At 35.0% G+C, this 17,470-nt stretch overlaps 1 protein-coding gene across 1 annotated transcript in view; it reads left to right on the forward strand.

Annotated features, from left to right (window-relative positions):
* The window catches only part of XRCC4 (X-ray repair cross complementing 4), a 251,024-nt gene that overhangs the window by 103,780 nt on the left and 129,774 nt on the right, over positions 1-17,470 (forward strand). The window contains exons 5-6 of the mRNA XM_019746359.3: positions 2,331-2,483; positions 3,531-3,637. Coding sequence (XP_019601918.2) covers positions 2,331-2,483; positions 3,531-3,637 — 260 coding nt within the window. The remainder of the gene's footprint in view (positions 1-2,330; positions 2,484-3,530; positions 3,638-17,470) is intronic.

Consider the following 17,470-nt stretch of genomic DNA (forward strand, 5'->3'; position numbering starts at 1 on the left):
TGGCATTTAATATGGGGCATGGGGGATAGTAGGTACACTCTTAGTTACTGAATACTTCATAAAAGGATAGCTTTCTTTGAAGTTGTTGATGAATTAATAATTAAGAGTAAATTTATTTCCTGAACCTGTTCACATTAATAAGCTGTCCCAGCTAACCTCTCCTCCCCAGCTTTGTCTAGGAAATGTTATCCAGTTTGGTTCTCTGAAGTTTGGTTGCAACAAAATCCTAAAGCTTTGCTAAGACCAAGCAAGTTTAACTTACATGATGCCATCATTCTACCGAGTTTGCTCTCTTATCACAGAAATGTTGTCGCCTTTGGCAATGTGACACTAGTTATTTGGGTTAACAATATTCTCTGGACAAAATATATGATATTTCATTTTGATATCTATTTTCACTTTTAATTCATTTTGATAATTGCACATACTCTTTCAATAAAAAATTATTGATGTGTGTATATAGAAATTAAACATGCATTTAAGTCAGATAAATTACTAATTGGTTACTATTCCTAAAACTGTATATAATAAATTATACAAGATTTTTAGTGTACATTTTTATAATTGATTTTCACTTTGCATATGTTTAAAGTATTTTATTACTAAATACTCAGGTATCTTAATGGCATGTATGTTCTATTCATTAAAAACATTTTTTTTAGTTATTGTGTTACGTTAGAAAATAGTACAATAAAATGAGAAATAATATTTACATAATACCTTGCATCTGAAATACAAATGTAGTGACATATCCCTGCTTAAAGAGCCATCAATATTGGCAGGTCTTCAACTTTGGATCTTCCCCCCACACACACCTTTTGGTGTACTTCTTGCTCAGAGAGCTATGCTTGATGAAAAGAGTACTATTATATTAATATTTACCACAAATTATTTTAGAAACTGAAAAAGTTGAAAATATTTCTGTTACAATGGTGAATAGCTGTTAAAGGCATGAAAAATATAATATTCAGAATCACTGGTTCTCCATTTCCGTATAAGATGCCCATATTAACTCAATTTATCATGTATCTCATAAAGAGCTACTCAACATCTGTTGAATGCGGAACACTGTGTTAGGCATTAAGGATAAAGCAACCAATAGCGCGCGTACACACACACACACACACACACACACACACACACACACACACACTCTGTCTTATGAGTTCACAGCCTTGGCAATGACTATGCTATAAGAGTGCTGTAATTGGTCCCAGAAAATATATTGCCATATGTTTCTTTTCATCTTATGAGAGGCCTAATTCTCTGCATCTCTAGATAGGTATGTTGTTGAAAACATAAGGTCATATATATCAAAGGTATCACATTTTGACATTTTTGTTTCTAATTATTTCACTGAAAAAATATATTTTATATATTAAATATATAACATAAATATATAAAAATATACATGTATACATAATCAAAATAGTAGGATACCTGTATAGAACAACAGAAGTATAAATAAACAGTATGGTAAAGAGAAAACTAGGTAGAGCTTAGAGTAATTTTAAAAGGATATTTAATGTGAAATCATTTATATTTGAATCTTTAAATATATGTTTATTCATGTGTGTGTATGCACATATCAAGTATATGCAACCTCTACTAGTTTGTTTTTTTATATATATCTGGGACATCAAAATTAATACCATCTCTTGTTAGCTCATTTGAACATTGTAGAAAGAATTAGAAATGATAAAGAATTTTCTGTTTTTTCTTATATATCAAAAATTGAAGATATATAGTGTTTCACATTTGCTGTTTCATTAATTTCTTGGAAATTTTAAGTTGGATACTTTTATGAATTGTATGTGGTGTGTGTGTGTGTGTGTGTGTGTGTTGCTGGGTTATAAGATAGAACTGGGTAAATTATTCTTGCTCTGGAGCATTTTATAGTCTATTTAGGTAAATCAATTAATCACAAAACAGATCACTGTTGCTATTATAGTACTATTAACAAAGTATGGGAAACATAGGCTTTAGTTAGCTTTGTTTGAAATTTCTCCTGTAAAATATTATTTTGGATATAAACCAGATGTGAATAAACTATTACATTAGGCATTTAGATGTTTTAACAGTATTTTTTTTGGTATCAGTTTGCAATTTTAATCTTTATCTCAGTACATAAATTGCTAATATTAATAAACAATAAATTCTGTACATGTTTATCTAAATAAAACTTTAAATCAATGAAAGCGTGTAACAAAATGATTTTTAATTGTATTTTCCTTGGAATGCTTTCTTGAAATCATCTTCAGTATTGTATTGAATAATATTAATGCTGAGAAAAACTGCATCGTTTATTTATTTGTTTATTTACATTTTAGGTTTGAAAACTGTGTGAGTGCTAAGGAAGATGTGGAGACTAATCTTTACAAACGGTTTATTCTGGTGCTGAATGAGAAGAAAGCAAAAATCAGAAGCTTACAAAAATTGTTAAGTGAATTTCAAGAACTAGAAAAGAACATCGAACATAAAAGGTATTTTGGCTTTTCTGTTTTGAGATGGCAGACACATAAATTTAAGTGGAATTTCTTCCCATCCCACACTTAATGAAAGTTAGGTGCCAACATTTTAGTAGTATGAGATCATTTGATGGTCTGGGTTGGATGCAGTGGACTGGAGAATTCTCAACATGATCTCTCTATGTCTGCCCAACTGTCATGCCTATACTTAAATCATGAAACTGGTATGAGGCTCATTTAAATGTTATTTGTTTAATTTTTAGACATCGCTAAAAAATGTGTCAGTGAAAAACGTTTTATCTGCAAAACTACAGCGTTGAACACACATTTGTAATTTTGGTGTCTAAGTAATGGTTAATTTTAGAAGCAAGTATTTCTGAGAGTGGGTGTGTACTTGATTTTTAAGGGAGAATCGTAGGTAGCTAATTGCTAGTATGGATTGGACAATTATAACTATTTTTGGCATTTGCAGATACAGGTTAGGGTCTATTGCCCTGAATCTGAGAAAAAACATAGGCTTACTAATGGCATAATGTTAATATAAAGAATATATCATTTGGTGTCAGAGGGTCCTAGTTCAAATGCTGATCTGCCATTGATATCTATTACTACGTGACTTTGGGAAAGTCCTTCAAACTCTCTGTGCCTTACTTGCGTGTCTTCATAATAAAAATAAAGACACTTGTCTCAGAATTTTCGGGACAGGTCAAATGAAATGAATGCAGAACTGCTTTGAGATCAGTAAAATACTGAACACTGTGACCCACTGAAGGTAATTTGGAAAAATAGTATTTTGATAGATGAATAATAAGTGATAAGAAACTGATTGAAGAATTAATTATAGTGAACATTCAAGCACATTTAGATTAGGTGAAAGGGAAACTTGTTCTTAAGAGAGTTAAACAGTCTTTGAAGTGCTTTCATCTTAATCATATATATTTCAATATATGTTTGTTTAATTATGTTTTCCCAGGGATGTTTTCTATAATTACTTACTGGTCAATTTGATACCTAGCCAGGGGTGAGTCGATAATTTATAATTCTACCTTTCTCTGTTTCTAGAGAAACTGCGACATGTTCTGAAATGACTGCTGCCAGAGACGCAGTCTACGATGCAAGTACTGATGAGGAAGGTGAAAACCTGCCGGATCCTTCTGAGTCAGCTCCAGGTAAAATACATTTATTTCCTGTTTTGAATATCTCACTTGGGCTTATTACTCTAATGATGATATCCCATAATGGAAAAATCTTATGAAAAAAAATTTTCCACAAAAAATTTTTAAGAGTTTTTAGTGTAAAACCTCAAACACTTAATGTTAAAAAAATGAACATTTATTGTAAAATGCAGCAATTCATTAGCAACAATAAAACGAGCGAGCCAGCACAGGTACACACAAACCAAGGTATACTGTTGCTTGTTAAAGAAGGCTGCATCAGCAATAAGCAGGATATACCTTCATGCTAAATCTCTCCAGCTCAAAGCTGGCTGCCTTTAGCGTTTGAGCTCATAGCTAGCAAGAGCTATAGGTGGTAATGGAACAGGGTGCTTTAGATTACCCTGAGCTGGAGGCCTTGTCTCAGAACAGGGGTTGTGATCGGGTGAGATGGCATAGAGGAGAAAAGAAGGAGAAATCACAGTTTCAAGTACCTGAACCGTGCTCGGTACCTCAGATCAAGTACCCAGCAGGTTTTTAAACCCATGGATTATTTTTTCTAGAGTTTTATAGATCTCCTAGAGACAGAAGCTCCTGGACTCAGTATTAGATAGGTATAAGCCCAGTATTCTCAGAATTAATGTTTGATTCCTTTATTTATCAGTTGTATTTTTGAGTGTCTGTTATGTACCAGAAACTTTTCTGCACAATAGAGAGGAAAGCACAAAAAATTCTGCTTTCATGGAGTTTAAATTCTAGTCAGACAATAACAAGATGAAGACATTTAATGTAAAATATGTTAAGTGCTAAAGAGAAAAACAAACCAGGGAGAGATGATAGGAAATGTCAGGGTGGGAATAGGACGAGGGTTGTAATTTGAGCCAGGGCACCAGAAAAGGCCTCAGTGAAAAGGTGGTAAGTCTGTCTGTGGGGAGAGCATGCCATGCCGAAAAAGCGTTACCTACAAACGCCCTGTTGGGGAGAGCTTGCCTCCTGACGTGTTCCAGCAATACTATGGAGGGCAGTATGGATAAGGGGAAAGATAGGGAGAATTGGGAGATGGGATGAGTGACAGGCCAGATGATGTATAGGGTTTTATAGTAATCACTTAAACTCTTACTTTGATTATGTTGGAAACTTTTATAGGGTTTTAAAAAGTCAAGTGACATGATCTGACTTGTTTATTTTTAATTTAATTAAATATATTGGGGTACCATTGGCTAATAACATTGTATAAGTTTCCGGTATACAATACTACAGTACATCATCGGTATATTGATTGCATTGTGTAGTCACCACCCAAAGTCTAGTCTCCCTCTGTCACCATATATTTGACCTCCTCTCCCTCTTCATCCTCTTCCCCACCTCACTTTCACTTCCCCTCATAACCACTGTACTGTTGTCTGTGTCTATGAGTTTTGTTTGTTCGTTTGTTGCTTTCTGTTTCATATCCCACATGTGAGTGAAACCATATGGTTCTTATCCTTTTCCGTCTGACTTATTTCACTTAGCATGACATTCTCAGGATCCATCTATGTTGTCATAAATGGCAGTATTTCATCATATATTATTGCCGAGTAGTATTCCATTGTATACATGCACCACATCTTTATCCAATCATCTGTAGAAGGAAACAGCTTAGGTTGTTTCCACATCTTGGCTATTGTGACTAAAGCTGCAGTGAACATAGGGTTACTTATATATTTATGAATAGGGTTTTCAGTTTTAATAGGATTGATCTGGCTGTTATGCTGAGAATAGACTATAGGATGATAAGCACAGGAGAAGATACAGCAAATGGAAAGATAGTTCAATAATAAATGATGAGTGGCTTAGACCAGAGTGATAGCAGCAGGTGATAATGGGCAGATTCCAGATATGTTTAGAGGCAGCAGGATTTGCTGATGAAGTGGGTATGGGTCATGAAAGAAATATAGACAGCAATGATGGTTAAGTTTGTTGGACTGAAATACTGAAGGCACATAGTTGACTTACCTCGATGGGGGAGACTGCAAGAGAAAGATTAAGAACTCTGTTTTAGAAACATTAATTCTGAGATATTGAATAGGGGGTTGAATATACAAATTTGGAGTTTAGGGGAGGACTACCTTTTGAAGATACGTATAAGTAAAGATGGCATTTAAGACTGGCTGAGATATCAGTGGTGTTAGAGAAGAGAGAAAAGAGCAGTGATCCAAGGACTGTGCCTCACTGCACTTGAATGTGTAGAGGTGAGGAAGATGAGGATACCAGCAAAGAATGCTGAGAAGGAGCAGCCAGGAGTAGCCAGCAAATACTGGAAGTGGGGTATCCTGGAGGCCAAGTCAAGAAAGTATTTCAAGGATAAGGCAGCGATCAGCTGAGCTGAATGCTACAAATTAGGCAAGGGAGATGAGGTTTGAGGACTAAGGGATTTAACAACTCAAATGTCACTGGGAATCTTATCACACATATTCAATGCAATTGGAGGGAATAGAAGAGAAAAGGAGATTTAAAAGGAACGAGAGGAGAGATTGGAGAGAGAGAGAAATCTAAGCCACACTTTTTTTTTCAATTTTTTAAAAAAAAAATTTATTGGGGAATATTGGGGTACAGTGTATTTCTCCAGGGCCCATCAGCTCCAAGTCATTGTCCTTCAATCTAGTTGTGGAGAGCACAGCTCAGCTCCAAATCCAGTCGCCATTTTCAGTCTTTAGTTGCAGGGGGCGCAGCCCACCATCCCATGTGGGAATTGAACTGGCAACCTTGTTGTTGAGAGCTTGCGCTCTAATTGACTGAGCCATCCAGCTGCCCCCTAAGCCACACTTTTTAACAAGTTTTACTGTGAGGAAAAGGAAAGACCTGGGGTAGCAGGCTGGAGGGGAAGTGGAATCTAGAGGTACTTTTTGTTTCCTGAAATAAATAATATCAAGTTTGCATACTGTTGGGAGTAAATAAGGAAAGAAGGGAAAAAATATCTAGGCTGTAGACAGGTAAGGATTCCAGTAATTCTGCCTCTAAGTAGATAAGAGAAGATGAGATCAAATGGACCAGTGGCAGGATTCATTTAGCTAGGAGCATGGGCACTTTCCATAATGATAGGAAAGAAGGTAGAATAAATGGACAAAGACACACAGGAAGGTATCTAATTGCAGTCATGGAAACTTACTGATGTTGATTAAATTAGTTTGATCAATCTGATTCTAATTAGATTTGAATTGTATCACACAATCACACACCCTTTCTTTTGTACATCAGAGTTAAATTTCTCTTCATTTGGAGGCTATGCTTATTTTACATTAGTGACCCATTTAAAATAAAATCACTCTTTAATAATAAAATATAATGGAAAGTGCACAAAGAAACAGAATCTGTACTCTTTCCAATTTAAACATTTAGAATTTTTATTAAATACAATGGCCTTTGATTTTGTTCCTTATTCACAGTATCTCACCAAACTTTGAAGTAAATGAAAATTATTGTTGAAGGGAAAATGTATGGTTCAATTTGGGTATATGAGAATGGGATCCTTTATATATTCATTCTTTTTTAAGCAGATCTTTAAGCTATAATTGTACTATTTTAAATTTGGCAGAATTTCTCTTCACTTCAAAATATTTAGTTCCTTGCATATTTTTTCTATATTTTACACAGCATATTTTCTTTAACTCATATATCTGGTTCACTACATATTTGATGCATCAGTCTCTCATTCCTTTTTTTTTTTTTTTTTTTTTTTTTGCATTTAATTTGCTTTGGGCAAGTTTTTGATGTCAAGAATTAAGAGCATTTTATTGTAAGTTTTAACTGTCATTTTCCTTCTGCTTTGGTAATAAATATATATAAAGCTGAAGTTTGCTAAAACAAAAAAAAGAAAAAGAAAAGAAAAAGAACTTAAGCTCTAAAATGCTTGCTATTGAATTCAGAACTAGATTCCATAGATGTGAGGGAAAATGTATATGGTAAACAACAAAGTGAACCTCCTTATAATTAACCATTTTCCATAATTCATTCTTTTACAGAGACAAAATATATTCTCAATTTTTTTTTTTAATCACAGTTTGTCTTTTGGTATTTTACATGTTATTACTATGTGTTTGAGGCTGAGCAGTGAGTTTTTTTCTGAACTTATTCTGCCATCTTGACAATAAATACTTATCTCAGAGTACAAGTAAATATGCGAATTTATTTTAGATATTGAAGGCTCATGTGTGCTTTCCCTACTCTAAAAACAAGAGGAAAGGAAATCCCTGGGATTGAATACATTTATCTTTCAGACAACCATTTCTTTAAGTGGCTAAATGTGTACGTTAGTAGTAATTTTTATCATGTAAATGTATTTCCATCATTAATTATTAAATTCACCAAATTTCTTTTTGAGTTGTTCACATGATTACCGCATTCCTGCATGACAAAATAGGTTCTAGTGAGACCAAGATCATTTAGTAATTCTACATAATTCATTCAAGAAAAAGGTCTGTTTAGTTTTATGCATATATCCAGAAGTATCTGACATTTGCCCCAGTAATATCTGAGATAACCTAAAAAAAACCATTATGGTTATGCATTTTTTGTATTGTTTCATAACCATATTGAAATTGTACTAACAGTATGTGAGAGTATATGAAAATAATTTTTAAATTTATATGAATATTCCAAGAATTTTAGCCATTATTGCAAAACATTTCTTAGTCTTAACATAGTTCAAAATGCATGTGAATATTTAGTGGAAAAATTGGGTTTATGTGATAGAAATAGGATCTTTCTTGTGAAGCATTTTGAATACCTAATTGACTGCTAATTACCCATCACAAGAGGAATTATTTTAATGCCTCATAATTACTTTTAATTACTTAAATAAACAATATTTTTTGAATTATAATTATTTCTATTAGTAGAAATTGACAATATTTCTCGCAATTAGAGACCAATGAAATCAGCCTTCCTAAAAGTACAAATAAGAAAAATACTTACTGTAGAATGTTTTACCCTTGTTAACTTCATATTAAAGGTGCACAACCACTAAAAACAAATCAAATAAGCTTTCTTGCCACTTTTCTGCATAATTATTAGTCCAAAATTTAGCATATTAGTTTAATTAGTCTTGCTTATTAACTAACAGGAAGGTTTCTGTATAACTGCTATCAATAATTTAGGCTTCTACTTAGTTGGTAGGCTTCCTGAAAGGAAGTGTGATTACAGAATAGCCTTTTTGAAAATAAATGAATGGCTATGTCAAACAGTTGATGAATACTGATATAGTAGCTTTTAAAAATAGAACAGAATCCAAAATTTCTATGTATCAAAGAGCTTGTTGCTTCGAACAGTGAATGTCTCCTCACAGAGGGGATAACAACATGTACTGCCAAAGAGATTACTCAGAAGTTCAGCTTTACAATCATAGATTCTGCCCTTCATCTTATCCAGCTTTTATCATAGACACATTTATTTATAAATTCTAAATAAAGAGCTTGATTTGATAAAACCTATTGCAAAACTAGAAAAGCAATTTGAATGTATTTACTAGCAGTTGTGGGCTTTTCTTCTCCATAACCAGTGTTGCTGAGGAATGGCATTATATACTTAAGAAATCTAGATCTCATGCAGTTCTAGAGCTTTCATCTAGTTCAGATCCATTATTTTTCAGACGAGGGAACAGAGGCCTAGAACGGTTAAATATATTACTGTTGGTCACTCAGGAGAAAAGAATGAGAAAGTATTTACCTGCTATAACAAAAAATTAACCACATTTGCACATCTCTTTTGAGATATTGTAAAATCCTTGCAAAATTCATAACCCTGAGGAAATTGCCATTGATGCAATAGAATGATGAGAGTATTTTTTCTCCAGAGAAGAAAGATCCTATTTGTTTATAAATTCTCCAGAAAGATATTCAACATCATCATATTGAACCAATAAGACCTCATGATATATAGCTTGTGGAGAAAATTCCAGAATGTACATATTTCTGTTGAGGGCATCCCTCTGTATGCTTTTATTGAGATATAATTGACATATAACATTGTAGAAGTTTAAGGTATACAACGTGTTGATATAATATATTTATATATTGCAGTGTGATTTGCACTATAGAGTTAGCTAACATCTATATCATGTCACATATTTATCATTTATTTTTTGTGATGAGAATAATTAATTTATAATCTCTTAGCAACTTTGAAGTTTATAATATAGTATTGTTGACTATAATCACTATACCATACATTAGATATCCAGGACTATTTATCTTCTAGTTGCATCTCCCCCATTCCACCACTCTCCTCCAACCTCTGGTACCCACCATTGTACTCTTTGTTTTTATAAATTTGGCTTTTTTTGATTCCACATGTATTATCCACATAATATATAGTATTTGTCTTTCTTAATCTGACTCATCTCATTCCCTTTGTATATTAATTGCTTCAGATTTTAACTTAATACTTATTTACCTGAGAACTCTCAAATGTACCAATAGTTAGCAAATCTATGATAATTTATCTGTACCTCACCATTAAACTATAACTGATATGATCTCTTAAGCAATTATTCAACATCTTTTCTGTGTTATTGGAGAGACTAAAAGAAATTCTGTTAAGAATATTTGTCTCTGGCTATGGATGAATGAGAAGGCTGGAAAATCTTCTTCCCCAAAGTAACTATAAATCTATAATTGACATAAACACACATTTCAACACGCTGGAAATTGACAAAAGGTGAACAACAATAGAATTGTTTATGCTTGAAACATTGCTGAAATTCAGGTAAGAACTGGAAATCTATGGAGTTCTTACCTAGGGCTGCCCCATTGCTGTCCCCCTACTCCTTATTCCCTGAGCTCGGTCAGTATGGAAATTATGTCAGGACCTGAGAGTCCGTGAGGACTGGCAACTGGTATGCCTGGACCAAAGAGAGCTCACTCAGTTAGCAGTGGGGCGTGATACTACCCTCATCGGGTAATAGTTTTGGTGGAAGTAATGACCTCGGCAGCTATGGGTAAGTCGGTTAGACCAATAGATGTACTAACCTGAGAGAGCGCCGAATCCTAACCACTAGACCACCAGGGAACTTTAGATGTACTAACCTGAGATTAGCCTACTGCTTGGCTACCTTTGTACCGTCTTGCTCCAAGCCTTTGAGTAGGATTTGACAGAGTATGGTGACTTGACATATGTAGGCATCTACGTGCTGTTTTAACTGGTAATACATATATGGGAAAAGTTGTGTGGTCATTTATTTAATTTAAACAGATATTTTTCCTTTCCCGTGTAACTTCTCAGAGTCATTAAAATGGTAAAGTGCATAGTGATAAAGGTTGGAATGTACTGTGAAATCTTGCTCAAAATGATAAGACCTTAGGAACTTTTTCAATTGATGTTATTCCATGGGATTCATGTAAGAAATCTTGCTTTAGATTATTTCAACTTGTATATAAAAGAGGAAATATCTAAAGAAAACAAATGTTTTTCTAGGACAGTCTCTGTATGTCCCTGTTTTAAGAGAACATGTACTAAATGTGGGGAGCGGATTCTATAATCAAGGCTATATTCTCAAAGTGTCTTATGTACCCATGAGAATGATGTCAAACTTCAGAACATGCAGGGACTTGCAGGAATTCTGAGAATAGTTTAAAAATGGTATTTTTACTGTTGTTGTGATCAGATGACTGGTCTGAGAATGGATTTCGGAAAAATGTTAGTTGATATAATTAATGGGTGACAGAAAACACTAGATAAATGCTATTTAATTTGTTCTATCTCAAAGCCAGTTGTTAACCTCTGGCTCTGTGGTGTTGTTTTTTGTTTGTTTGTTTTTTTACCAATATTTTATTTAGTATTATGAAACACTCCAAAAGTTTTAAAAAGAAAAACCCATTTGTCATTCATTTTGACAATTGAGTGGTTATACTAGGGAGTGCACTGAACTCATTGTTGAAAAAACTCAAGAGTTTACTTCAGCAGATGTCAAACAAACCTCAAATTGCATGCAAGCTGTACGTAGCCTGCTGAAAGTGGCTGTCTGAAGTCCTGTGTTGAGAAGGATTCTGAGCCTGTATCTGGGCTCAGTGGGCAAGAGGGCTGGGAATGATGTCTGCCATAGGAGAGGATGAGGAAGAGTAGAGCATGAGCCACATATGGCTGTTCCTGGCCTGATCTGATACAATGAACAGCTACAATACAAATGCTGACAAATGGGATAGAAATATGAACAGAGTGTCTCTAGATACTATGTAGGGAGAGTCTCATTTTGCATGAGAGAGTGGAGCAAGTCTACATTCATTCATTCATTCAATGAACACTGATTGCCTGCCAGGGGTGATTGAGCTGGCTCCTAAAAGAAGAATAGGAATTTTCTAGATGGTATGATAGGACAAAAGAAGCTGTTTTAGCAGCAGAATCAACATACACATACACACATGCCTGGAAATAAGAAATAATGTGGTGGGTTTGGGTAATTGTTGGGGGATGAGGCTAATACAGTAGGTTTGGAAGATCGTGTCTTACTCTGCTAAGCTAGGATCCACTTTGAGGTAGGGAATGACACAATCAAATGTGTTGCGGAAAGATAATGCCGGTGGTTGGATGAACTGGAACAGCTAGAGGCTGAATGCAGGGAGGTAGGAAGCTGTGGGGCAAATTCAGATGAGAGACTGTAAGCACCTGAGTTGAAGTAGAGGCATGGAAGAATGGAAGCAGAAACCACATTTCCGATGAGGAAGAATCGAGAGGATCTGCTAAATGGTCCTCCATGGAAGATGAGTGGGAGGGAGGATGCCATAGAGACACCATTAACCGAGATAAGGACTGCTAGAAGGGAACATGCTTTTGCAGGGAATCCTTTAGGATGTGATCAGTTTGATAATCAGGTGGAGATGTCCAGAAGTAAATTAGATATGAGAATTAGATCTGGAAATCCATCTGCGTAGAGGGGATGGCTGAGGACATGGGAGCAGATGAGGGCTCGAGGGTGATGAAGAAGAGGGCTAAGAACCTCCCCTCAGGGGAAGGTTAATACCTAAGGGGTAGAGCAGAAAGAAGAGTCAATGAAGGAACCTGAAACCGAGTTTGAAGAAGCCTGAGAGCAGTAGCACTGAAGTCCAGAAGATTCCTTAGAAGGTGGGAGCAATACCCGATGTTATGAGGCCGAAAAGGCCTGAAAAATCCATGCCTTGCTCAGTGGCTGGCGTACAGCGGAGCTGCTCCTTTCATTAGGTTTCCTGGGTGAAATCCCTGGTTTTAGCAAGTAGAAACATTTGTTGCTGACTTTATTAAGAGCAGCTTCAGGAGACCTGTGGCAACAGACAAAGAAAAGAACACAGTGAGTCGAGCTGTGCAGTGAATGTCAGTGATAGGGAGTGGAAAGCTGGGACAATAGGTTAGGACACTCGCTCTTAGTCTGAAACGCAGGCATCGGCTGTGATTTTTGTCCTGATAGATGCCACATTATATGCCCAGCCAAGCTGAACAAAAAAAGAAAAGATAAAGGATGGTCATTTCTTTCTCTTTGCTGGGTGCCCAGAATCCCTGCTTTCCTCACTGGAGGCAGCACTGGGGTGCAGGCTGTGTACTGACTGGCTTCTATGAAGGACAGTGTTGGGGGTCATGCATTCCAATCTGGCACCTAGTGTGGACATCACTGCTCAAGTTACAGAGCTCACACTGCCAGGAAACATCGGTTTCTATGATCTATCTGCCGCCTTTGCTGGGTTTCTGGATAGTTAATACTCCCATATGTGTATGTTAAAAATCCAAGCCTTATTTATTTGGGTAAACCAAATTCTTCTCTGCAGGCCCATTTCCCCAGTAAACGGCTCAGGATAAATCTTATGTTACGGTTCTCTTTTGTTTCCAGTTGCTTTTTCCTATGCCGTACTCTGTGGAATTCCGATGTTTCCCAGAGTCCTGAAATTCCCTCCCCTTAGTGCCAGCTTTACAGGAGCAACTCATTTGTAATGAGGACCCCTGGGTACTTAGGCAGTTGAATACTCGTGGGTCATGGCCCAAATTCACCTAACCTCTGCAGTGTCTTGCTCTCCTACTAAAAATACTATTGTTCTATTCAATTGTATTTTGTTCACAGTTTCCCACATTAAAATTATTATCCTTTTTATTATTCCAAGAGAAACAATATTTGGTTATATAGAGAAGTTACATTTCTGAAACCTAAAATACTGTGTCTTTGAATCTTAAATTTAAAGCCAACCTTACACTTAGCACTTGGGTTTATATTGTCTGTAAGCATTACACAGAACAGGGATCATATTATAATTTCACATCTGGAGGTGGACACGTGGAATACTGTTCTTAACAGGTAAAGTAATTAAACACTTTTAGAACATTTTTTTAATTAAAACTTATTGAGGTGACAATGGTCAACAAAACTACATAGGTTTCAAGTGTGCAATCCTATAATACATCTTCTATATATTACATTATATATTCACCACCTAGAGTCAGTTGTCCTTCCATCACCATATATTTAACACCCTTTACCCTCTTCTACCACCGTCTTTCCCCTTCCCTTCTGGTAACTACTAAACTGTTTTCTGTATCTATGAGCTTTTGTTTATTTGTCTTGTTCCTTTGTTGCCTTCAGTTTTATATCCCACATATGAGTGAAGTCATATGGTTCTCAACTTTTTCTCTCTGACTTATTTCACTTAGCATAGTTTAGAGCATTTTTTTTAAAGAGGGATTTTTGGTTTCACCAAGGAAAGAAATCACCATCTTTTTTTCTTTCCTTTTCAATTACAAATCATGAACTGCTTACAATCTTTACATGAAGTCAGAAATCACCATTGGTGCCTTCATTTTGAGCTTAAAGCATGTCCTAAAATAGTTTCTCATTGTTTCTCTTGTCAGTGTTTCTTATTTTTTCAATTACAGTTGACATTCAATATTTTTTTAATATTAGTTTCAGGTGTACAACATAGTGGTTAGACATTCATGAAATTTCCAAAGTGATCCCCCAATAACTCTAGTACCTACCTGGCACTATACAGAGTTACTATAATATTATTGACTATATTCCCTATGGTGTACTTTACATCCCTGTGACTATATTATAACTGCTAACTTGTACTTCTTAATCCTTTTAACTTTTCCATCCAGCCTTCCAAACCTGTCCCCACTGGAAACCATCAATTTGTTCTCTTATTTATGAGTTTGTTTCTGTTTTATTCATTTATTATTATTATTTTTTTTTAGATTCCACATATAAGTGAAATCATATGGTATTTGTCCTTCTCTGTCTGACTTATTTCACTTAGCATAATACCCTCTATGTTGTCATAAATGGTAAGATTCCGTTCTTTTTTTATGGCCGAGTAATATTCCACTGTATATATGTACTGCATTGGTCTATTTATGGGCACTGTTGCTTCTGTATCTTGACTATTGTAAGCAATGCTGCAGTGATAATCGGGGTGCATATATGTCTTTTTGAATTAGTGCTTTGGATTTCTTTGGATAAGTACCCAAAAGTGGGATTGCCAGGTCATATGATAGTTCTATTTTTAATTTTTTGAGTAACCTCTATACTGTTTTCTGTAGTACCTGCGCCAATTTACAATCCCACCAACAGTGAACGAAGGCTCCCTTTTCTCCATATCCTCACCAGCACTTGTTGTTTGTTGATTTACTGATGATAGCCATTCTGACAGGAGTGAGGTGATACCTCATTGTGGTTTTAATTTGCATTCCCTGACGATTAGTGATGTTGAACATCTTTTTATATGTCTGTTGGCCAACTGTGTGTGTCCTCTTTGGAGAAATGTCTATTTAGGTCCTCTGCCCATTTTCTAAATAGGATTGTTTGTTTCTTGTGTGTAAATTTTATGAATCTTTGTAAATGTTGGATATTAACCCCTTATTGGATGTGTCATTGGTGAATATCTTCTTCCATTTGGTAGGCTGTCTTTTAATTTTGTTGATGGTTTCCTTTGCTATGCAAAGACTTTTCATTTGATGTAGTACCATTTATCTGTTTTTCTTTTGTTTCCCTTGCCCGAGGAGATATATCCCAAAAAATATTCTTTAGGGCAATATCAAAGAATTTTTGTTTTCTTCTAGGAGTTTTATGGTTTCAGGTCTTACACTTAAGTCTTTTATCCATTTTCAGTTTAGTCTTCTATGTGGTGTAAGAAAGTGGTCTGCTTTCGTTTCTTTCTTTCTTTTTTTTTTTTACATGTATCTGTCTAGTTTCCCCAACACCATTCATTAAATAGACTGTTTTTACCCCATTGTATATTCTTGCCTCCTTTGTCATAGATTAATTGAGCATATGGGGGGGGGGGGGGTTATTTCTGGACTCTCTGTTCTTTTCCATTGATGTGTGTGTTTGTTTTTATGGCGGTACCATACTGTTTATGCCGGTACCACACTATACTCTTGTTTCATATCAGGTAGTGTGACACCTCCAATTTTGTTCTTTTTTCTCAAGATTGCTGTGGCTATTTGGGGTCTTTTGTGGTTCCATATAAATTTTAAGACTTGTTCTAGTTCTGTGAAAAATACCATTGGTATTTTGATTGGGATTGCATTGAATCTGTAGGTGGCTTTGGGTAGTATGGGCATTTTAATGATGTGAATTCTTCCTATCCATGAGCATGGTATATGCTTCCACTTATTTGTATCTTCTTCAGTATCTTGTAATTTTCCAAATAATGGTCTTTTAACCCCTTAGTTAAATTTATCCCTACGTTTTTTATGTTTTTTGTTTGTTTGTTTGTTTTTGTTTTTTGTTTTTTGCAATTGTAAAATGGGATTGTTTTCTTAATTTCTCTTTCTGATAGTTTGTTTTTGGTGTATGAAAAGGCAACTGATTTCTGAATATTAATTTTACGTCATGCTACTTTACTGATTTCATTAATTAGCTCTAACAGTTTTTTTGGTAGAATCTTTAGGGTTCTCTCTATATATTAGTATCATGCCATCTGAAAATGATTACAGTTTTACTTCATTTCCAATTTGGATGTCTTTTATTTCCTTTTCTTATGTAATTGTTATGGTTAGGACTTTTAATGCTGTGCTGAATAAAAGTGGTAAAAGAGGGCATCCTTGTCTTGCTCCTCATGTTAAGGAAAATGCTTTTAGCTTGTCCTCCTTGAGTATGATATTAGGGTTTGTCATATATGGCCTTTATTATGTTGAGGTATGTTCCCTCTGTTCCCACTTTGCTCAGAGTTTTTATCATAACTGGATGCTGGGTTTTCTCAAATGCTTTTTTGCTTCTATTGATATGATCATATGATTTTTACCCTTCATTTTGTTTCTGTGGTGTATCATGTTAATTGCAGATATCAAATCAACCTTGCATCCCAGGAATAAATCCCACTTGATCATGGTATATGATCTTTTTAATGGATTGCTGAATTTGGCTTGTTAATACTTTTTTTCAGGATTTTTGCATTTATATTCTTCAGGTATATTGGCCTATAATTTTCTTTTTCTGTAAAGTCTTTGATTTTGGTATCAGGATAATGTTGGCCTTGTGGAATGAACTTGGGAGCCTCCCCTCCTTGAATTTTTTGGACTAGTTAAAGAAGAATAGGTGTTAGTTATTTTTTGAATGTTTGGTAAAATTTACTTGTGAAGCTATCTGGTACAGAACTTGTCTGTTGGGAGTTTTTTGATTTCTGGTTTGATTTCTTTAGTACTTATTGGTCTGTTCAGATTTTCTGTTTCTTCTTGACTCAGTCCTAGGAGATTGTATGTTTCTAAGACTTCATCCATTTTTTCCAGATTGTCCAGTTTGTTGGCATGTAATTGTAGTTTTTTCTTATAATCCTTTGTATTTCTGTGGTGTCAGTTTTCACTTCTCTTTCATTTCTGATTTTATTTATTTGGGTCCTCTTTCTTTTTTCTTGATGA

Source organism: Rhinolophus sinicus, chromosome 3 (genome assembly GCF_057876585.1).
Source record: "Rhinolophus sinicus isolate RSI-liver-muscle chromosome 3, RSI-T2T, whole genome shotgun sequence".
NCBI classification, from domain to species: Eukaryota; Metazoa; Chordata; class Mammalia; order Chiroptera; family Rhinolophidae; genus Rhinolophus; species Rhinolophus sinicus.